At 37.4% G+C, this 20360-nt stretch overlaps 1 protein-coding gene across 1 annotated transcript in view; it reads right to left on the bottom strand.

Moving 5' to 3' along the window:
- Nucleotides 1–20360, bottom strand: part of ipo11 (importin 11) — an 87364-nt gene that overhangs the window by 40362 nt on the left and 26642 nt on the right. The window contains exons 12-20 of the mRNA XM_044026533.1: nucleotides 20269–20312; nucleotides 18199–18289; nucleotides 16642–16689; nucleotides 14499–14604; nucleotides 8395–8521; nucleotides 3739–3772; nucleotides 2450–2490; nucleotides 2202–2318; nucleotides 574–687 (exon numbers count right to left, since the gene is read on the bottom strand). Coding sequence (XP_043882468.1) covers nucleotides 574–687; nucleotides 2202–2318; nucleotides 2450–2490; nucleotides 3739–3772; nucleotides 8395–8521; nucleotides 14499–14604; nucleotides 16642–16689; nucleotides 18199–18289; nucleotides 20269–20312 — 722 coding nt within the window. The remainder of the gene's footprint in view (nucleotides 1–573; nucleotides 688–2201; nucleotides 2319–2449; nucleotides 2491–3738; nucleotides 3773–8394; nucleotides 8522–14498; nucleotides 14605–16641; nucleotides 16690–18198; nucleotides 18290–20268; nucleotides 20313–20360) is intronic.

Here is a 20360-nt window from a genome sequence, read left to right as displayed (position 1 = left end):
TTTCTTATGATCCTGGAAAAGAGACAAGAGTCGGCTGGCTGCAAAAGTGAAATGAGCCAGCCAATCTGTGCTGTGGATTGAAATCATCAGAGTAACACATTTGGGAAAGTTGCTCATTCAGGCAGTTAACTTTTATCTCAATCAAAGGAGCATCTACATAGTTAAATCGGGGCAAAAACCTGTTTCTCAGTCAACTTAAACTCAGCAACTTTAACTTTAACTCTGCAGCATTTGAAAAGATAATTACCAACTAACACCTGGGTTTGAGCAGCTCAGTCACAGCAAGTGTGCACCCTTAACCAATGAATAGAAAGAAAAGAATACATCAACTTATTTGGTGTTACAATTTCTAACAGAATGGCATTTCAACTATAGTTGCTGATACCTATTCATTTATTGTAAAACAACAATGTCCACAGTATTTTCATTTACCAATGTACCCATGTGGAGTCAAGTGTGCACAATTGCTTCTGTCATATTGCACATGTCATGTCATACCCCCTCTCTACTTAACATAAAACAAGCATTGTTAAAGTAATGGGAAAATGAATGGGAGCTAAAGAATCACCATACCTGGACCAAGTGGATGAGGGTGGTGAGTATGGCACATCGCAGCATGTTGTGTTCTTCAGACTGCTTCCAGAGCAAAGGGAGGTATTGAACCAGACAGCCTACATATGGCCGTATCTGAAACAGAAGGAAATTAAATGGCAATGACATGTAAAGCAACAGATTCTTCTGAAAACATACCAGCTACACACATTAGCCTGTTCATGCTGCGCTTGCTGGAACACACATTGAGCAAATATGTTAGTGGCTTGTTAAGGGGGTGACAAATGGATAAGCTAACATTTTACATTTGTTTTCTCTGCTATATATATATGTTCAAAGTCACATAAAGTTTAATAAATTTATTTTTTTTCGTTTAAATCTCTTGACAAAAAAAAACAAAACAATGGATAGATCTGTGTTTAGATCCCAAGTGGATGCCATCGATCTGCTTCCCTGGTGCAACTAGACAATATGATAGAACACTGTAATTCTAAGACACCCGAGTATGCTGCCAAATTACAGACTTGATAAAGTTTTCTTTTACTTCACTGTGCCGACTTGTGCTAGACATTCACATCCCCTGTAGCAGCTATGTGGCTGAGATGCAGAACCTGCACTGAGAATATTTGCTCAATTACACCTTCATAAGTAGCTTGCTGTGAGTCCAGGGAACATTAAAATTCAATTGTCACATACAGCCTTGAGCAAAAAATAAATAAAATGGGTGAATAAGACACACAAACCAGCCGAGGGCAACAATAATGAGAATGACAGGCCAGCAGAGACAGGAGTTTAATCTCATCATATACAGTAACAGTATGTCATCATCTCTATTTCAACTGAAGCTGCATTCATGGTGTCATTGCATAGCTTTCTTAGTGACTGTCACTCTTTGGGTTTTCAAAATCCCTTGTGAGAGGGGTTAGAATATTAATGGGACTTCCTCAGCCTTTGGATCTTGAGCCGGGGACCAGTGACAGGGGAAGACTTACCCAGACTGACAGCGCACAAGAATGAAAGGCACTTCTAAAACCGATTTAAGTCAAGAGATTGTTTAAGGAACCAAGCTTAAAATGGTTCTGAAAAGAGCCACAGGGGGTCAAGAGGAAGGTCACTTTTTTTTAAGGGGCAGGCATTTAAGTGGATTAGAATGACTTAGTGGGTCCTGAGATTAAAAAGAAAATCCATATGGCCACAAAAACACTGCGGCAGCAGAAGAGAGACTGTATCGTCATGGTGAATGAGAGCAGACAGGGGGTGCTTGAGGCCTCATGATTTACAAAGTGTCAAGAATTGGTCTTAACAAATCATTAATGTCAAGCTATCTTTGAGGACAGGCGGTTGCTTTACCTTGGCTTACCTGTAGTCTGAGGCTAGTATGGGGTGACGGATGTTTTGTATCAGAGTTATAATGTTTTTAATAGCTTTACGTGTCCCCTGCAGAGTTAAGGTCAATGACTACAATTTGTGTAGAGCTATTCTTCATGAAGTGGCAGCAGAATTCAGCTCCCCCGCTGTCAAACACAAGGACTCTTTCAATGACATTTTAGAGTTTGGCTCAGGTTTACCTTACATAATGGCAGGGAAACAATATGAACAGTACTATATGAACAATATCACAAACACTGCTTTGATATCTCAAATCTCACCTGGATGTTCACTCTCTCAATGACACAGGAGATGACATGGAGCACCTGCATTTTAGTGTCACATTGTGTCACCTGCTGCAACAACTGGAATAGCAGCCCGAAGATAGACTCCAAGTACTAAACAAAGAGACAGCAGAGTTTGTTTATTAGACAGAAATAGACAGCTAAAAGGTAATTAAAAAAACAGTAATGATGAAACACTTGTCCAATCTTCAATACATTTCAACAGAAGTTATGCATTTACTCACAGGGAGAAACTGCTCTGTCCGGAACTCGAAATCATCAACAGGTGGGTGTGAGTTAAGGATGAAATCAAGTTGCTTGTGATAAATACGACAGGTGTTAAATATTAAAACATTCTTCAGTGTTACCATAGCTAAGGACCAATTGATTTGTTATAAAAATGATGCCTGGGAGTAGGGGCGTACCGACGAGTATGAGTAGTAAATAATGTTATGACAGCATGATGCAAAATTAGTCTCTAAATCTAGCACAGATATTAAAATTAACCTAAATGTTACATACATATATATATACATACACACAGTATATGCAATAATACATCAACTTATATGTTAAAAGAAACTCTGAAATGTTCTGATTATGCCAATACAAACAAGTATTCTTTTCTATCTATATTCCATCTCTTCTTGAATGTAACTGGTCTGAAAGCAACAGAAAACAGTATATGCGGTCATTGTAGGAAGGGATCCGTCAAAATCGATAAATATGATATTTATCGATTTATGCATAAACATTATTCTGATATGTACTGAACCTCTGTTGTATTCCTATTAGAGACGATAACATTGCAAATTATATTGTGATTGAATTGCTGCCAAGCCCTAATTGTAGGACTACATTTATACTTTCTTTAAAACCAAACCTTGCCTAATTCCCTGCTGTAGAGCTAGCAAGAGTATTTCCTCTCTGGCAGCTCAGACTGGCCAAAGCAATATTTGCATAAAAGTACAACTAAATATCCCCACAGCAGTGCTATTCAGGGATGCAGCCTCTCCTGCAGTAGCCGCAGCAGGGTGTATGGTTTTCATGCTGGGGTTGATGTTTGTCCACCTTCAGTTTGGATAAGCTTTTATTACATGTAACAGACCAAATTCGCCCTTTACTGCTACGCTCTCCATCACTCTGTGCAGCAGCTGTGTGTGTGTGTGTGTGTGTGTGTGTGTGTGTGTGTGTGTGTGTGTGTGTGTGTGTGTGTGTGTGTGTGTGTGTGTGTGTGTGTGTGTGTGTGTGTGTGTGTGTGTGGAGTAGGAAGGGAAGGGGTGATGAGAGAAGGGACCTCGAAACACACTATACAAACATAACAAACTGAATTAAACTAGTGCTGCCACAAAATGAATGGCAGTCGAAACACTTGGCTAGCCGATATCAAAGACAGTAGAAAATTCTGATAATGAATGTAGGGGGAACACTGCCGTACCAAATGCTTTGCGAGTACGATGAAAAAAGACATGGTATCTGCTTGATAATGGTATCTGCATCACAGTATCCCTACCTGTAAGTACAGTAAGGATATTGAGCTTCAGGGTTGTAGCCGTCTCAATCCGCACCTTTATGAGGAAAAAGAAAAGAAAACCATACATTTATTGTAAAACGGTAATTAGGCATCTTAAGTTCCTCTTCATATAGGCTGCACATTCAGCTTTGAAAGCAAGCAAAAAAAAAGTGCATCGTCCTTTAATGGAAGCACATAAAAGACCACAACAACCAGCTCTCAGAATAACAAAAGCTTTTCATAACACTGCGTGTCCCTCTAGTAAAATACAGGCTGTCTATTGTTATGAAATGGAGCATCCCCTGTGATCTTACAGACTCCAGCACTGTAAACTGGCAGTGGTAAAGTTATGGAGGTGGCACTGTCCACCAGGGAGAAAGTCATCAGGTAGTGGAAAAGAAGTTTCAAGAAGGAAAATGAGTGAAGAGGTAAGCAAGGGAATAAGGACTCATTTACAGTCAGACTTTGTTCTCTAAAATTTCACAACATATTTTAAGTACAAAAGGCAAAGGCATTTGTGAAAGTGACGCCGTGTATGTCTGTAAAAGTTTCATCCATAGAGCTTTCAGTATATTACTAAACACAGCTACTGTCCTCATTCCATTTAACTAGTGTTTACAATGTAATTCCAATGCTTTTTCAAAAGATTCTGTCAGGTATTCTGCTGTGCGTTTTCACCTTGGTTTCAAGTGTGTGCTTTTATTTCCATGATTATAGTAAACATTCTAATAAAGCAGGTCTATATTCTTCTGTGTGCTGAATCATGGACTTGCCATAAGCTTATCTTTCCCCATTTATTCCCACCCTGAATCATCCCAAGTATTTCTACTAGAAGTTACAGTGTGTGAGTCCTTGTTTACTCTGTGCATGTTTTCACATCAATAAAAATAACAAATCCAAGACTTTCTTCTTTTTGGAGGACAGCATAAAAATAAATATTTTAGTTTTCAGTTCATATATCATTTATATGTCCATATTTGTGACAGACTCTCAAAGCATATTCCAATGACGTGGGCGAAGTCTCACTTCATGCTCGATACATTTTGTTTTATTAATGCCAGTTCTCAGTAATCCGTTCACTTGAAGTCCAAAGGTATCCTCAGGTTTTCGATACGTTTTTTTTTTTTTGCACTGTGCATGTTTGGGCATCAAATCAATAGTAGGATCACACATACCAAGCTGCTGCATTTTCTGTTTTGAACTGACCAATTTGAATAAGCAGCAACCTTTTAAGCCTCCCACAAAAAAATAATCACCTCTTGTCACTGCCACACAGGATGTGCGGCAAAATTATTTCTTTGTAGCTTTACACAAAGACATTGGTACCTTTTGTGGCGGACTATGAACAGTAAGGGGAGAGTTGGCAGGAGCGCCGCTGGTGTCCATCAAACAACAGGTGCTCTTGGAGGGGGATACTACAAAAACAAATGTACACCTGATGCCAAAAAATTTGCATTTGCATAAAAAATATCCAAGTCAAAGCACTCACAAATGCTTTTGAAGTTAAATGCCCTTTATATCAACAACAGCGACTTGATATTGTGACATTACCAAGGAAGTTAGTGACATTAATGTAGCTATAAGATCTGCAGATGAAGCATATATTTTCTTTAAAGAAAATACATTTACATTACATACTCTTAAAAGGGTGCCATACTGCCAATGCATTCAGACAGATATAACATGTTATTTCTTGTCATTGTGAATGACATCATACAATAATTGTTCAGTAATTTCACATTTTAAAAAAGACAGAAAACCACTGTAGAATACTTTCAAGGTAAAAGAGATGCAAAATCCTACCCTGACTTAAAGATACCTGCCTTTTATCCACAAGATGAGCATACCAACGACAGGTAAAAGTTCTGATTCCATTACAGTTTAATCCTGCTTGTGATGTTCTCTCTTGGTATTGATCCAGTCATAATTTGTGGCTAAAAAACATTACTCAGGTAGACTTTCTTTTCTGTAAAGTCACCACAAACATAATAGGATTATAATTTAGAGGCACAAATCCATATTAGAAATGCTTCAGATCCTTCATGGAGTCGAGGAAAAGTGAGCAGAAATGGGACAAACTGTTGACTAAAATGTCAGAGTTTGATGTCATCAAAGCTGACTCAACAGCAAAGTCTAAAAAACATCATTACCTCCCACTGGGACTGCAAATGGCCTGAAAACATAAGGAGCTGAAACTTGCAGCCAAGATTATTTTTAGGCTTTAGTATGTGCAAGTAAACAGCAAAGACAAATGCAAATGCAGCAGTTAGAAAGCAGTGGAAATGTTTTAGAGAGAAAAACAGGCACAATGGTAAGCTGTAAGCAACAGGCATCTTTGATCTTCAATTTGGTGCATAATGTCAATGATTATGCTCACTTCCAACAGTGCATCACGACCACTTTAAAGAGCACTGAGGCACCAGCCACTGGACACTAGTTTAAAAGCTTCTTATCCAACCTTTTAGCCATGGAAAAACTAACCTTTGTGACAAAAGGAAAAAAAGACTTTTTCAAGATACAGTCTGTATCTTGAAAAAGTCGGTTGTTTCTTGGTTGTTTCTTGTTTGACATTGTATGTGTCTTTATGCATGCATAGATAATTTTAAAAAAAACTCCCAGTGTGCAATGTTATATTTTATCTACACATCCCAAAGGTGAAACGCACACTACTCATCTCGATAAACTTCTATAGAAAGTGTATTCAAATTTATAATAAGGCTACATAACCCAAGAGATTGCTTCAGCCACTCTACTCATCAGTTATCATACAGTATATCTGGCATTTCACACAAAAGCAAAGCTGTTCCAAGCCTAAGTGATGAAGCCTACCTCATTGGAGCAAATATGAGGCTCTCTCTCATCTATTACTACACCTTTACTCCTTTAAACAAAGTGCAGAAATTTAAATATCACTCTCAACCGTTATTGTGAGTGATTCAGTGTCCATCTCAACAAGGATCACAAACCTACAAAGAAATATTGATAACCAATTGGGCTGATTGACAAGAGTATTTGTCCCATTGGTCAATTAAAAGTATATGTTCAATATTTCTTTCTACTCCAAGGCATTAATTGGCTCGGGGAATTGATAAAGAAAAAAAAAAAAAAACACAAAATGATTAGTGAATAGCTAATGCAAGCTTGTCTGGAGTAGCTGGAAAAAAGACGAGATGAATCAGTTGCCATATAAACCTTAAGGCAATTTCCTATTTAGAGCAGAAGATAATATCTGTGTCCATTTGCATTCACTTGGGGATATGTGAAATGGAAGACCTAAAAGATGTATACTGTTATCTAAAAAATTAACTAAATGGAATAAAATAAACAAAATCATATCCCCAGGACATATGTCGAATGTATGCCCACTGCTAATAAACATGCAAAGAAATAACCAGTTAAATAATTTCACAGGTAATTCTTTTGTTTTTGTCATGCACGGATGACATTTGGGTTTATGATAATAAGAGTTCTGAATCTCAGCTTCTTACATACCGTTATTTACATCTAGATGAGATAAAAAAAACTTGAAATTTAGTAACTTAGGGAACAACCCATGCAATTTAAGATGAGAAAATGCAAAGGAACCATACACCAGCAAAACAAAGGAATTGACTTTGCGGTTAGAAAATGTTGGAAGGCACTTGTTTGGGCCAACAAGTGTAGGGTGCTACACATTGTAAACACATGTGCTTCTCTTCATTTCTCTCATTCTTTATTAAATTAAAGCCCCAAACCCTGATCGTGTGTCATAGATGGGGAAACCACAATTAATTTCAGAGAGCTGAACAAATGTTATTTATATCGCATTAGTATAATCAGAGCATGGTGTATGTGTAGGCATCACCCTATGTATATTATTATCTTAATTATATCATAGCCTTAATTGCATTATAATCATATTATGCGAGTACCACATCTAATACAAATAAGGAATACAAATAAACAAACATCGAAAAGTTTGTGACAGAAGGATAAATTATTCAGGAAGAAGCTAATTAGGTACACAATGATGCAACCCAGTTGTTCCGAAAGGTGGCGTGCTAATAACGAGATAATCTTGAATAATCAGAGACAATACAAGAAAGAAATAACGTGCAAATAAATGCTAATGGGTGTGTTGCAGAGATGGCTATACAGCTGTATTTTTTTATTTTTTAAGCATGAGCGAGTGCTCCAGCAAGGGAGAGAGGCGCAGTGGAGTGTGAGTGTGTATGTGTGCGTGCATTGAGCGAGTGGTCGAGCGAGAGGGAGCGATGCAGCAGTCTGTGTCTGTTAACATAACTGTATACATTCTTAGTCCTCTCAAAAGTGTTTTCTGCTAAGGTGGTGTAGTAAACGGATCATTCCTGCAATTACTGCCACAGTTACTTCTTCAGCTAAGCCCATAGCATAGCTTTTTTTATAGCAGTCTTGGCACATAAATTCATAACATAAATACCAGTTTTCAGTATGAATCAGTATACTGCCCAGCACAAAATCTAACTACAAATTATTTTAAAATAAAACACAAAGTCGGTGGAGAAAAGTTGCTAAATGCAACACAAATTGAATAAGACTGGAGCATAAGAGCCACTTTTCCTTCAGTGTGTTATTAAATGTTTGACTGAATTATTTTTAAAAAGTAGTTTACCAAAGGAAATCTATATATACATCTACTTATGCCCAGAGTTGCCTTACCACCAAGTCAGGATCCTGCATGAGGCTCAAGATGACCTCGTACAATAAAGGGCGAAGGTCGGATTTGAACTTGACAGAGATCCACTGTCCTATCAGCCAGATGACTCGTCGACGTATCAACTTGTACCTGAGAAGAGAAGAGAAGAGAAGAGAAGAGAAGAGAAGAGAAGAGAAGAGAAGAGAAGAGAAGAGAAATAAGTTGTGGTTGCAGAGAAATACTTTAACAGGCTTTCTGCATATATTTGTATACATGACCCCTGAAGGGAGAAGCTGAAAGAAGAAGAATATATATTCAAGTAATAATTTGGAAAATGAATGTCTCTCTAATCTTATGTCCACATTGTAGCTGTACTAATGAAACTATTAGAAATAACTCACCCCACTATTTGAATGATGAAGGAGTGAGTCTGCTTATGACTCTACATTAAATTACTTCTATCAGAGGCTTGCATAAGCCGAAGACTGCAATATAATTTGGGGAGACCCATATGATTGTCCTTCTCATATGCATATCCACCTCTAAGACTGTTTAATTTAGCCCACACTGCACATTTCTGCACGGAAAAGAGAGAGGCAGAGACACTCACACCAGATATTGGTGACTCAAAAACCCAAGGCACAAAATGAAACAAAAGAAAAAAGGGTAAAGATGAATGAGTGAGATACATATATGCATGTATATATACACACACACATATATATATATATACACATATATACACATACATATATATATATATACACATATACATACATATATATATACATATATATATATACACACATATATATATACATATACATATACACATATATATATAAACATATAAATATATATATACACACACAAAAAGAGTATATAAGTAATGTGTATACAATGTGTATAAGCCTTTAAAGGAACACCAGTGAGAAAATGACAAAGAGTCCACTGACAATGATACCACTGTCTAAAGACACAGGGAAAGAGCCTGGTAAGAAAACTAAAATGGCCAAAAAGCCACTGGGGCTAGAGTAGTATGTGATATGAATTAAAATGCAATCTACTTTTACCTACGGTGTGGAACTGATTGTTGGTTTTTCAACAGTTGGTTGGGCAGGCAAGAGGTGTCCCTCGGCATTTGCCCTTGTTTGTATCTGTGGCAGAAATTGTGTCCGAGGACCGCCTCAACAGAATTGAGCGGGTGGGGGGGTTTAAGAGGCAAGACTCTTGTTGGCTTCTTGTCACATATCCACGGGGAGCCAGAAAGTGAGGTTTGGGCCAACAGCCAGAAGACACTAAACAGCATGACTCAGGATTTGCAGATGGCAAACAATAGTGTGTATGTGACCATGTGTGTGTGTAAATGGCTTTCTATGGTTGTCTAGAGAAATTGCAGTTTAAAACTTTTACTGTGAGGCCATTTTGGCTGGTAAAAATCAAATGGCTGTTTGACGGTTAAGACAGGATTTTATGGTTCAGCTGAGATCCTGCATTTGCTTGAATTGTGCAATTTCTGCAAATAAAATGACCATGTGTATACATCACATCAATGGCAACCAAACCATAAAAATAACTCCAACAACCAATGACTGACTTTGAGGCCATTGATGCAGAGGATTCAACAGCAGACATTCTATCATCTCTAAGAGCAGACTCGTCTGGTACTATCAGGTGAGATCATAGCTTTCTGAAAAGGAAGCTGAAAAAGGCAGCTTCTAAAACTGCAAAAACAGTAGCTTTTCCCTCTTAAATAAAAAAACATTAAGGCCACTATCAGTAACATGGAGAAAGGAAAAACCCATACATGCTGCCCTTAAGAAGCTGGCTATCATGGGTTTTTGGAGAGGAACCTGGATTGGTGCTCCACTTCTAATTGATATATATTTATAATGTACACCACTCTGGCCTATTGGAAATGAGTTTAACACCTTTGCGAATGGCTGCATATGGCTGATGCATACAATTTAGAACAGAACACAGGGAGATCTTTGTAAGTTGGGTGATCTTTGTAAGTTGGAACATCAAGTCTCAAAATCATCCCATGAAATGACAAAGGTAATCGCTCTCAAAAAAATCATAATCAGACGAAGCAATTGCCCATAAGGGGGCTTTAGAAGGAGACACACCTAGCAGTGACCATATCACTGAGCAATGTTACGGCATTCTATTGAGAGAAAAAATCCAATTCTATTGAAAATCCACCAGCAAGAGTAGAAATCTGAGAGACTAAGGTTTGCAAGCTATTAAAAGCATCCAGAGTATGAGATGGACTCAAACTGAACCACAGTGTAACAACACGTAACAGTATATTTAAGTGCAAACAAACACTTCGGAGCAGAGACAATATATGCTTGATCAAGTTTGAAAGAAAAATAAATCACTCACTATGAAGTGAAGCAATAATGCTCTCTAAATGAAAGTCCACATTCTTAAATAAAACAGGAAAGAGGCTCCATGCGCATCAGCTCCGGTGAGTGGGGCACTAAGTGAGAGAGCTGCCTCCCTCACACACACACCCTCATAGTCATGCATTCCCATACCTTAACCATCACAACTAGAACCAGGTCTTAACCCTGAATGAATGAATGAATGAATGAATGAATGAATGAAAGGTCCAGCCAAAATCTCCTCACTCAGTATGGTTTATATGATTTATGGTCCTCACAAATCAACCCGCGCACGCAATATTTAACAATAATATATATTTTTAATGACATCAAAGCTCATTGAAACAAGTTTTTTACAAGTTTTCTACCAGATTTGAGGACCATTTAAGCACTTAGAGTAAATGCCCGAAAGAAATCAGCGGAATCTGAAAAAGTCCATCTAAAAAGGGAATGATCTGGCAGCAAAGCATTAGATCAGAACCCAAGCTGACAAATCCAATGGGGGCTGCATCTTTAGAATCAGTACTTTTACAATCTACATATTGCTGGAGACCAAGCACAATTAGCACACCCCCACAGGGAGATACATTGAAATAAATAAATAAATAAGAAAAATTGCTCAGAAATGTTTGTAGAGCAAAACAAGCTCATAATACAATCAAGCCATCTGTGGGATGTGCTGGACAAAAGGTTGAAAATGACAAAGGCCCAAACTCACAACCTATAGCCAAAAACCACAACACACAGGACTTGTGGTACCATGCCGTAATCGGTTAGAGCCATTTTGTTGGCAAAAGTGGGACATGCACAATACCAGGCAGGTGTTCATCAGGTTATGACTGCTCAAGAGACTCAAGATCGAGATTATGTTATTGTCATTTATTGACACCTAGCTGGAGGAGACTTGCTTCTAGTTCCACACAGAGGTAAATATGCAGATGCAAAACTGAGGAAAAAAAGGAAAAAGTCCAAGGAATTGACCCAGAAGCAAATATGCATGAGTCTGCTCAGAAACAATGAAATGCAACTAATGCCATATCCCCACGAAAGCGGCATGTTAACTGGCACAGACGAATAATGAGCCAGGGGCAAAACAGGCAAGTTAAATTCCAGCAGGTGTGAGAGCAAGGAGGGTGCAGGTTTTAATTCCAAACCCCAGAGACAGCCATGGACCGCGTTCATTGAGCTGCACTGACTTAACTGGATGAATCATTTTAATTATTTATCTGTTACCAAGCATATTCTTGTCATTGTATTTTGCTCCAACAGCCAGTAGTAGGTAAAACAAATGCTCTGGTAAGAGCAGCAAACATGCACCAACTCTGCTTTGTGGAATATGTCATCCTTTGTAATCTCACAAGGATGCAAAATGATTCTACTCAACATGGATTACTTACTAATTCTATAGTTTCCACAAAAAATATGGATACATTTTTAAAATAAACTGCACATGCACAAAAGTAGGCCAGTACTACTCACTATTATTCGATAACTGTAAATGTTGCATTAAGGGTTTGCACAAAAAAAAATCACATACATCGACAGAGACACCTACATAATGAGGAAGTTTGTGATCCTCTGTATACATTTGTTCAACATTTCTCATAACTGCTTAAAGCTTGACACAATGTGGACTTGTTCCGCCCCATCAACATATCCAACAGGAAGAAAGCATTGTGATATACCAGCGTTTTCCCCTGGGATATTGTAAACAGATTCAGAATTGTGACAGGATGTAAAATATCATTATAATATAGTTGCTTCAGCAAATATACATTCATATAAGTCTGCAAACGTACGCCAGAGAAAATCACAAGATTATTGAGGGAGATCAAACATGTTCCTGTTTTAATATCCACACTGACTCTACAACATCCTGATAAAATCTGATAAACCTGCTTTATTTATCACCCAAGTAAAATTAAATCAATTATAGTTGAAAGGGTTATCTGAGTAAATGCAAAATTGTAATTATCTTGGTGGAAAAATTCACATATCATGTATCAAAGACATTTGGGCAGACATTTTACTGACTACATCAACAATTAAGATATTCTGCATACAACCATTAACCATGGGGCCGCACACTGAACTGAACTGAAAATTGAACTGAAAACTGAACTGGTTGAAATTTCTTTATTGTTGTCAACACATCCAGTGCATCTTGGGCAGTTAAATGATTGCAAGTAATTGGGATTGAGAAAGAATCAAACGTTATGACGTTAATCAAGATTAATATGATTTTTATAAAGATACACATTTAATTTGCAATTTACAACACTTTTAAAAGACCATATTAACAATGTAAAGCAACTTTTACCAGGGTATCTTGAGACAGAATAATTGAACTATACCTGCTATGTATTACGGTTGGGCAGATGAACAAACTCGGCTGCAGTGCTGACAGTATGCAAAAGTCTAAAATAATACACAGTGATTCTGTGACTGCTCTTCTGAACAGCAGAACAATGTATGACTGTATCATGTCTCCTCAGAGCTGCAGCTTTATCTGTTTTATTCACTTCCTCACTAAGTCTTTGAATCACACTACTGTGGCTGTAAAGTGAATTTACAAAAAAATAAAAAGATCAAAGAAAAGGAACCTTGGGTAAAAGTGCATGTGTTTTTTCACACCTGCACCATATGGAAACAGAGTCACGTTGAAATCAGCAGGACTGCACATTGACAAAATGAAAGGCTGTTGTTTTGAAGTGCTGTGGGCTTTTATTTTGTGTTTGTCTGCGTTTGTCTGGGGTCTGTGTGTGCAGGCCAGTGTTCTTGCTATTATGCACACCACCTTGCCTCTAGCCATACTCTCTTACCTGTCACTTTTGAAATTTATTAATCTATCACCTCACTGCTTATTGTTAATGCAGCCGAGTGACTGTCGCCCACTTGATCAACTTCCCTCTCAGGCTGTTACAAGGTTTTTCTAGTTTTATTAGTCTGCTTGAGTGCTCATGTTATGACAAGTTTGTCTGCAGCTTGTGAAAGTAGAAGGAGCCCTTGTGATTATAACTGCCACAGGCATCGAATACAAGCATCAGTTGGCTATTTATGAAAAATCAATGGCTAGACAGAGGTTAATAGCAAATCAGCTTGCGCTGACGGGAACGTCATCTATGCAACGCATCAGGCGCCTGCAAGTGAAACACTGTATAAACAAAACACCTTTTTTAAATTTACTTTTGAGCCGAGTGATTACATTTACCACCACACACCATTGATGTAAGAAAAAAATACATGAACCCTGCAAAACAGATATAAGAAATCAAAACTTCCATTCTGCCATAGAGGAGCCTTGTCACAGGATGATACAAGTTTGATGCTTGAGTTTTCTCTGTCCATATCCCACCCAAGACATGAGAGTCTGTACTAAACCCAACCTGAATCCTGAAAGGCACAGTTTTTTTGTGACTGGACTTGACCAAAGCCTGAGACAATTTATGCAAGCAGCAAGAAGTTAGTGTATATCTGTCCCTGACAAGCAGTTGTTGTGGTTACAGCTAGTTTTCCTGCTTTTTGGGGGGGTTTTAACTGCAATTTTTCGATAACAATACAAGCCTAATTAGATTGTCAAGTGTCCAAATGAAGTTTCCACATTTTCCAACTTTAATTATAAATGGCATGGTTCCAATGTATTTCATGCCATTTGTTACTTGTTATATAAAACAAAACAGAAGGAAAAGAAACAATCATGCTAAGAAATTTCAAAACAACTGCTCATGTCACGTTACCTGTGATGACGGACTTGAAGCTCCCCAAGAAGCTGATTCTTGAACCACTGGTCAAAGTCCACATTATCAAAGAGTTCATAGGCAGCCAGACCTACAGCATTGTATACTGCAGACAAAACACAGTCAGAAAATCGGTAAATAAACCAGTCGCAATACTCACAACAGCACTGAGAATATTAAACTCACAAGAAGAAACTTTAAGAAGTCAGAACGACATACAGTTAATCTTATGGTGCAGGTTTATGGTCCAGAAAATAGGTGTAGAACATTAAAACGTTCGTTTTGTGACGACTTTGAGTAAATTACTCTCAATTCTACAGAATCATTATTAATTGCATTTCCAAATGCGCTAATGATGTACTAAAATATATTTACTCAGGACAAAAAGGATCAATGTGATGGCATTACAACGGAAATAAAAATATGCATACACCTCATGAATGTCTGCAACAATAAAAATACCATCATAAGCAGCATGGTTGACTGCCAGAAAGCAGCATTTGTCAGCAGACTGAGCCAAAGCCTGTGTCATGGTTTCGCAGCAAATATGGTCATTACTTAGCAGCACCAACAAATACATATGCCAACAAGAAAGGTACTCAACAAAGCATATGGCTACACAGAGACCATACATTTATGATTTTGTACCACAACACGTTTTATATTTTCCAGCTAAAAATATTTTTCGGCTTCTCCCTCTCTTGAGGAAACAACCAAAAAATGGACAAAGGTTAAAAAAACAGAAATACATGTCTTTATTAATGGCTCTATAGCACAGAGAATGGAGTACCTATTCCATTACACAACTCACTGAAGAAAACCTGGACATACAATGTTGGGTTGTGCACTCAGGAAAACACTTGACCATCTTTTTTAAAGCAGAAAAATGGAAGCCTTGCTCTCTAATTGTATGTCCTATTATAATTACTGAATCATTTATGTTCTTGGGTAAAAGAGAACCTGCAATGATTTAGTGCCCATCTAGCTCTTCAAACAGTTATAGCTCTCACAAACACAGATTATGTGCCAGTGCTGCTGCAACCACAGCACAGCTTCATCATTCTGTAATGTTTGATATATCATCAATACTGTCAGTAAATTGATGAGATCTCTACAGACATCCAGCTTTTCAGAAAATCACTTTTTCTTTGGACAAATATGGGGCAATGATCCATAAACAATTAATTTTATTTTATTTATTTTTAAATTATGCAGTGGAGAGGAAAAATACTTTAAATTATTAAAAAAACTGGAACATTATATTCAGCAAGGAAACAAGGAAACTAAATAGGATTGTGTCTCTAACAACAGTGTTTAACTACATAATTTACAGTGTGACATACTTATATCTTTCTATAAAGGTTTAGGTAGCTATAAAAAAAACAAGAACATAAATATTGGCTGAGAGAGCCATGCTGTCTAAAACAAAGGGGGAGAGAGAGACGGAGACAATGCAGCAATTGGCTGTGCCTCCAAATGAGTTTTTTTGGTTGTTTCGTTTAAGTTCAATAATTTCTTCAACTCTGCTTTATGCATCTACAAAAATATAGAGAAAAACAAAATGACTGGCTGAGACCGGCACCCATAGACCATGCAGTACTGTCCTGCTGAAAGGAGCAGCCAGAGAGTGAGAGACGCTAAAGCAGACAGTTTTATGCAAGTCCGCCAGAACATTATGACGGAAGATATTAATACATTTACACTGTATTTTCCACTCTGCTAGTTGAGTCCTTTTTTTTATTACTATTTCCGATGATGGATTTTTGCACATTGATTCATAATCTTTCAGGAGAGAAAAACGATTCATCAGAGTTTTCCCCCACCCCTAACAGGTTATCCTAACTCTGTGATTTAGTTGTGTGTGCCATAAAACCAGCCCTGACCTGTCAAACTGTCATAAACACTACAAGAAGGTAGAGAGCGAGATGTGAGACGGGAAAAAGGGGAAACTGACCCTAGTTAACCTTGTTTCCATGTATTTTGCATTTTGTGGGATTGTGGTAAAATAACAATAACAAGCAACTCTGCCAGGCAGAGTACACACTAAACATTTAATAATAATGTAAACTATTCAATGGATTTGTTTGATTCCTGGCATGACAGAGGTTCTTGAATCAACAAATAGATGAAGCCTTTGACTCACCTGCATCCTTCATTAGCAGCTGGACGGGGTCTTCCACGTTGGTGGGGCCTGGAAAGATACTTCCACAATGTTAATTAAGTAAACAAGCCAGAGTGCTTTGTAATGCATATCCTCTAATGTTCAAATCATTCCAATGATAACAGAGGACCTGTAGGATTTAACGGACCCATTGACTAAATGGTAAATGGTCTGCACGATGTTAACTACCACTAAAACTGCAATATGAGTCACATTTCAACATTCATTAAGTGCTTTTGGATGAAGCATTTCCCTATCAGATCCCATTCAGATATTTTAAATCATTGTTTGTGTCTAGGGCTGCAACGAACAATTATTTTCATAATTCATTAATCTTTTTTTTTTCTTTTCTCAATCAATAAATGTGTAGTTTGGTCCATATATGTCAGGAAATGTTGAAAAATGTTCATCTGTTTCCCAAACCTCAAATGACTGTTAAATGTCTTCTTTTGTCCCCAAAACGCAATAATTATTCTGGATTAATAATTTCTTTGTTATCAGGAACAAATAAACCAGAACATATTCACATTTTAGAAGCTTTAAATCCGAAAACTTGCTTTAATTATTAATTTTAAAAATAAATCTCAAAGATGAATCCATTATCAAAAAAGTTGACGAATAATTTAGTCAATCGCAGCCCTAATAGTGTCTAATAATCTAGGCAATGCTATTCCACTTTCATTAAGATCATTTTATTTACACTTTATACATAACAAAATGCTTGTTGCCACACTCTTTTAAAGAGGGACTGGTCATCAGCAGTACCAGGGGAAGTCCTGCTGACCCGATGAGCATGATCATCATTATCCTAAAGATTTTACTGTCACTGGCAATTAAACAGAACTCAGCATTTCATCAGTAATTTCAGTGTTAGGGTTAGCGCTTCCTGCAGAAGCACACACTTCTCAGCAGGCTATGTACTAAACACCTGCTTTCCTGTTCATCACCCAGGTGTTTATGAAGGAAAACGGCATATGTGTTCAATCAATACCCATTATTCTGACAACACCACGTCAGTTACTGCCATGGATACAACCTTTCTGTGAAAAACATTTGAGGGTGATTGTAGTGAAGGAGGTTGTTACCAGGCATGTCACCCATTCCACACAAAATACAGTTGGAAATAGGGTCAGAGATCTGAGGCCCATTCTGTGTTACGAGGGATATATAAGGAACAATGTGTCCAAGACAGGGTGATTTTAACTTTATAGCAATAAAACACAGAGCTAATACAAAGTACTAAGTATATGCAACGCATAAATGCATTGAAAAACAAAGAATTCCCAAATAAGACATAACACATAAAAAAAATAAACAACATTTTAGTAGAACAATAAAACCCAGCAGCACACCTCCCAAAACTTTATAACCTTTATCATCTTGGGATTTATTGCAGGGCAGTATTAGACAGCAATATAGTTTAGGTGGGTGTAAAAGTGGCAAATTATTGCAAATTTTTTTAAATAAATAATTAAATGATACATTTGAACAGACTGTATTTTTGGCATGTAATAATGTTTGAATTAACACTTAACTCACCCTGAAGATTCTGAACCATATCAAGCAATACTGGCGTCAGTGTCTGGCTGTAGTTGTGAAAGATATCCAGGAATAATACTTCTGTACAAGGCTAAACAGAAGAACAACGGCGAAACACAAACACAGTTAAGTAACAGAATACATGTTTCACACATGCTGTCAAAGTGTGCAGAGGTCGTCAGCAGGATTCATTAGCATTTATCCATGTACGCCATATTCTTAGCAAAAACTTGTATGGTGTTGCCGAATGGTGTTGAGTGGAAAAATATCACATGAATAACTGACATCAATATGCTGTATGTATCCTCTGCCAACACAAAGAAAAAAAAGATAAAGCGCATGAAAAACATGCAAGCAACAAATGTATTGAGCTCCCACTTTAATGTAAGGTCTATGTGACATTGTCAGGATATTTCCGTCTATGTGCAACTGTGTGTGTGTATGTACTTGTATCGACAGGACCACCAGCCCCAATGGAAACAAAAACCTGGTCCCAAGAATGCAGGACCTAATTTCTGAAGAACTGGCTAAGTCTATGGCTGATTCAAATTGTGTTTAGGTTAGGGTAAGGTATCAACTGTCAGGGATAACACTTTATTTAGTCTGTCCATCACATTGTCACGCAACAAAAAAACTATATTCTATTTGGAAGGAAATTATTGAAAGGTAAAATGTTTAATTTCAAAAAAGCTGAAAGGACAACATCCTTGAATTCGGGCTACTTTTAAAAAATGCATTTTGTAATCAATATCAGATAGAAAAGAGAACTGCTGCCAGTCAGGGCAAGGTAAGGTTTTAAAATGAGAAGTTGGATTGCCTTTGAGGAAAGAAGGTGAATAATTAAATGGCCTGAGTGCAATTTTTGTTCTATTCTATTTCTATTATTTATTTGAGTGTTTTGCCCTCCGTGTTTTTTGTCATAATAAATGTGGTAACATTTTTTTTAAATAAAAACATTGAATATAGGTATAAGGAATCTAATCACAGGGGGGGAATTTTGTGAACTTATATATAGATATATGCATGAACCAGTGACAGGTCATAAAATGCAACCTTTCCACCTCGTTGGCAACCGGGTAGAGGTCACGTGACACTCCTAAAAAGCCAATCTCTATCAATGACATCAAGGCAAACACAAAACCCTTGTTCAGCTGGGAAGGTTATAGATAGGTAGAATATTGATCCATAATCAGCAATTAGAATTGGTGACCATGGAAGGAATAAATGGATAGTGACATTTGATCCATGAACCAGAGTATGACAGTGTGCCAATGTGTGAATCAAGAGTTATAAAAGAACAAACCAGAATTAATGTGCATTCACATACTATCAGTATTTTATGGGATTACTGTGGTGTCCTTTTTTAATGCATTGGAATGACAATAAAGACATTTCATCTTTGAATCCATTTTGAATCGTCTGTAATCTGTAACCGTCTGTAAACTCTCTTCCCCTCCTAGGAGAGTGGTGTTTGAAATTCTCGTATTAATTATATCAGCTATTTACAATTTAATTTTAAGAACTGTATTATCAGATTTCTACTGCTAAAGTTTTTGCTTCAATGTATGACAATCTTCAACAACATCTTAGTGCGATTCAAAGAAACAGCAAGATACAAGTTTGTCATCTAAAGAGATAAAATGAAATAGAATTGGGTTCAACAGAGAGCAGAAAAAGAAGAATAAGGCGGGGTAGACAAAAAAAAAAAAGACAGTGGATGAGAAATGATGTCATGGCTGAAGCTAAAGATAAACCCCTGCCAACTAGACATAGGCAAGGAGATACGCTATAAAGCCCTGGGGACTGTTGATGACTCACTTATAAGGCTGAAATGTTTACATTTTGCTTAGTGCATCCACATGAAATGCTGCTTTGATTTTTTTTTTTTAAATACCATGGCAGTTTGTGACAATATTAAAGTAATCACACCAGGAATTTAAGCACCCTCATCACCAGGAACGTATGTACTTAAAAATATTTAACATCCTTCTTGTGTTGCAAAAATCATTGTTTGTGATTCATGTGTCTGTGTGGGTTTGCCTGTGTGCACATTTGTGGGTTTTAACGTACCCGCAGACTGTACTTCCAAGAGTCTCCACCTGTTTCTTCAACGGCTGAAAAATAATGAAGAAATGGTTCTCCATTAGAAAATGCTGATTTGG

This window comes from Solea senegalensis, linkage group LG5 (genome assembly GCF_019176455.1).
Source record: "Solea senegalensis isolate Sse05_10M linkage group LG5, IFAPA_SoseM_1, whole genome shotgun sequence".
Classification (NCBI taxonomy): Eukaryota; Metazoa; Chordata; class Actinopteri; order Pleuronectiformes; family Soleidae; genus Solea; species Solea senegalensis.
Note: the sequence above shows the minus strand (reverse complement) of the source record. Positions and strands in the feature narration are given on the sequence as shown.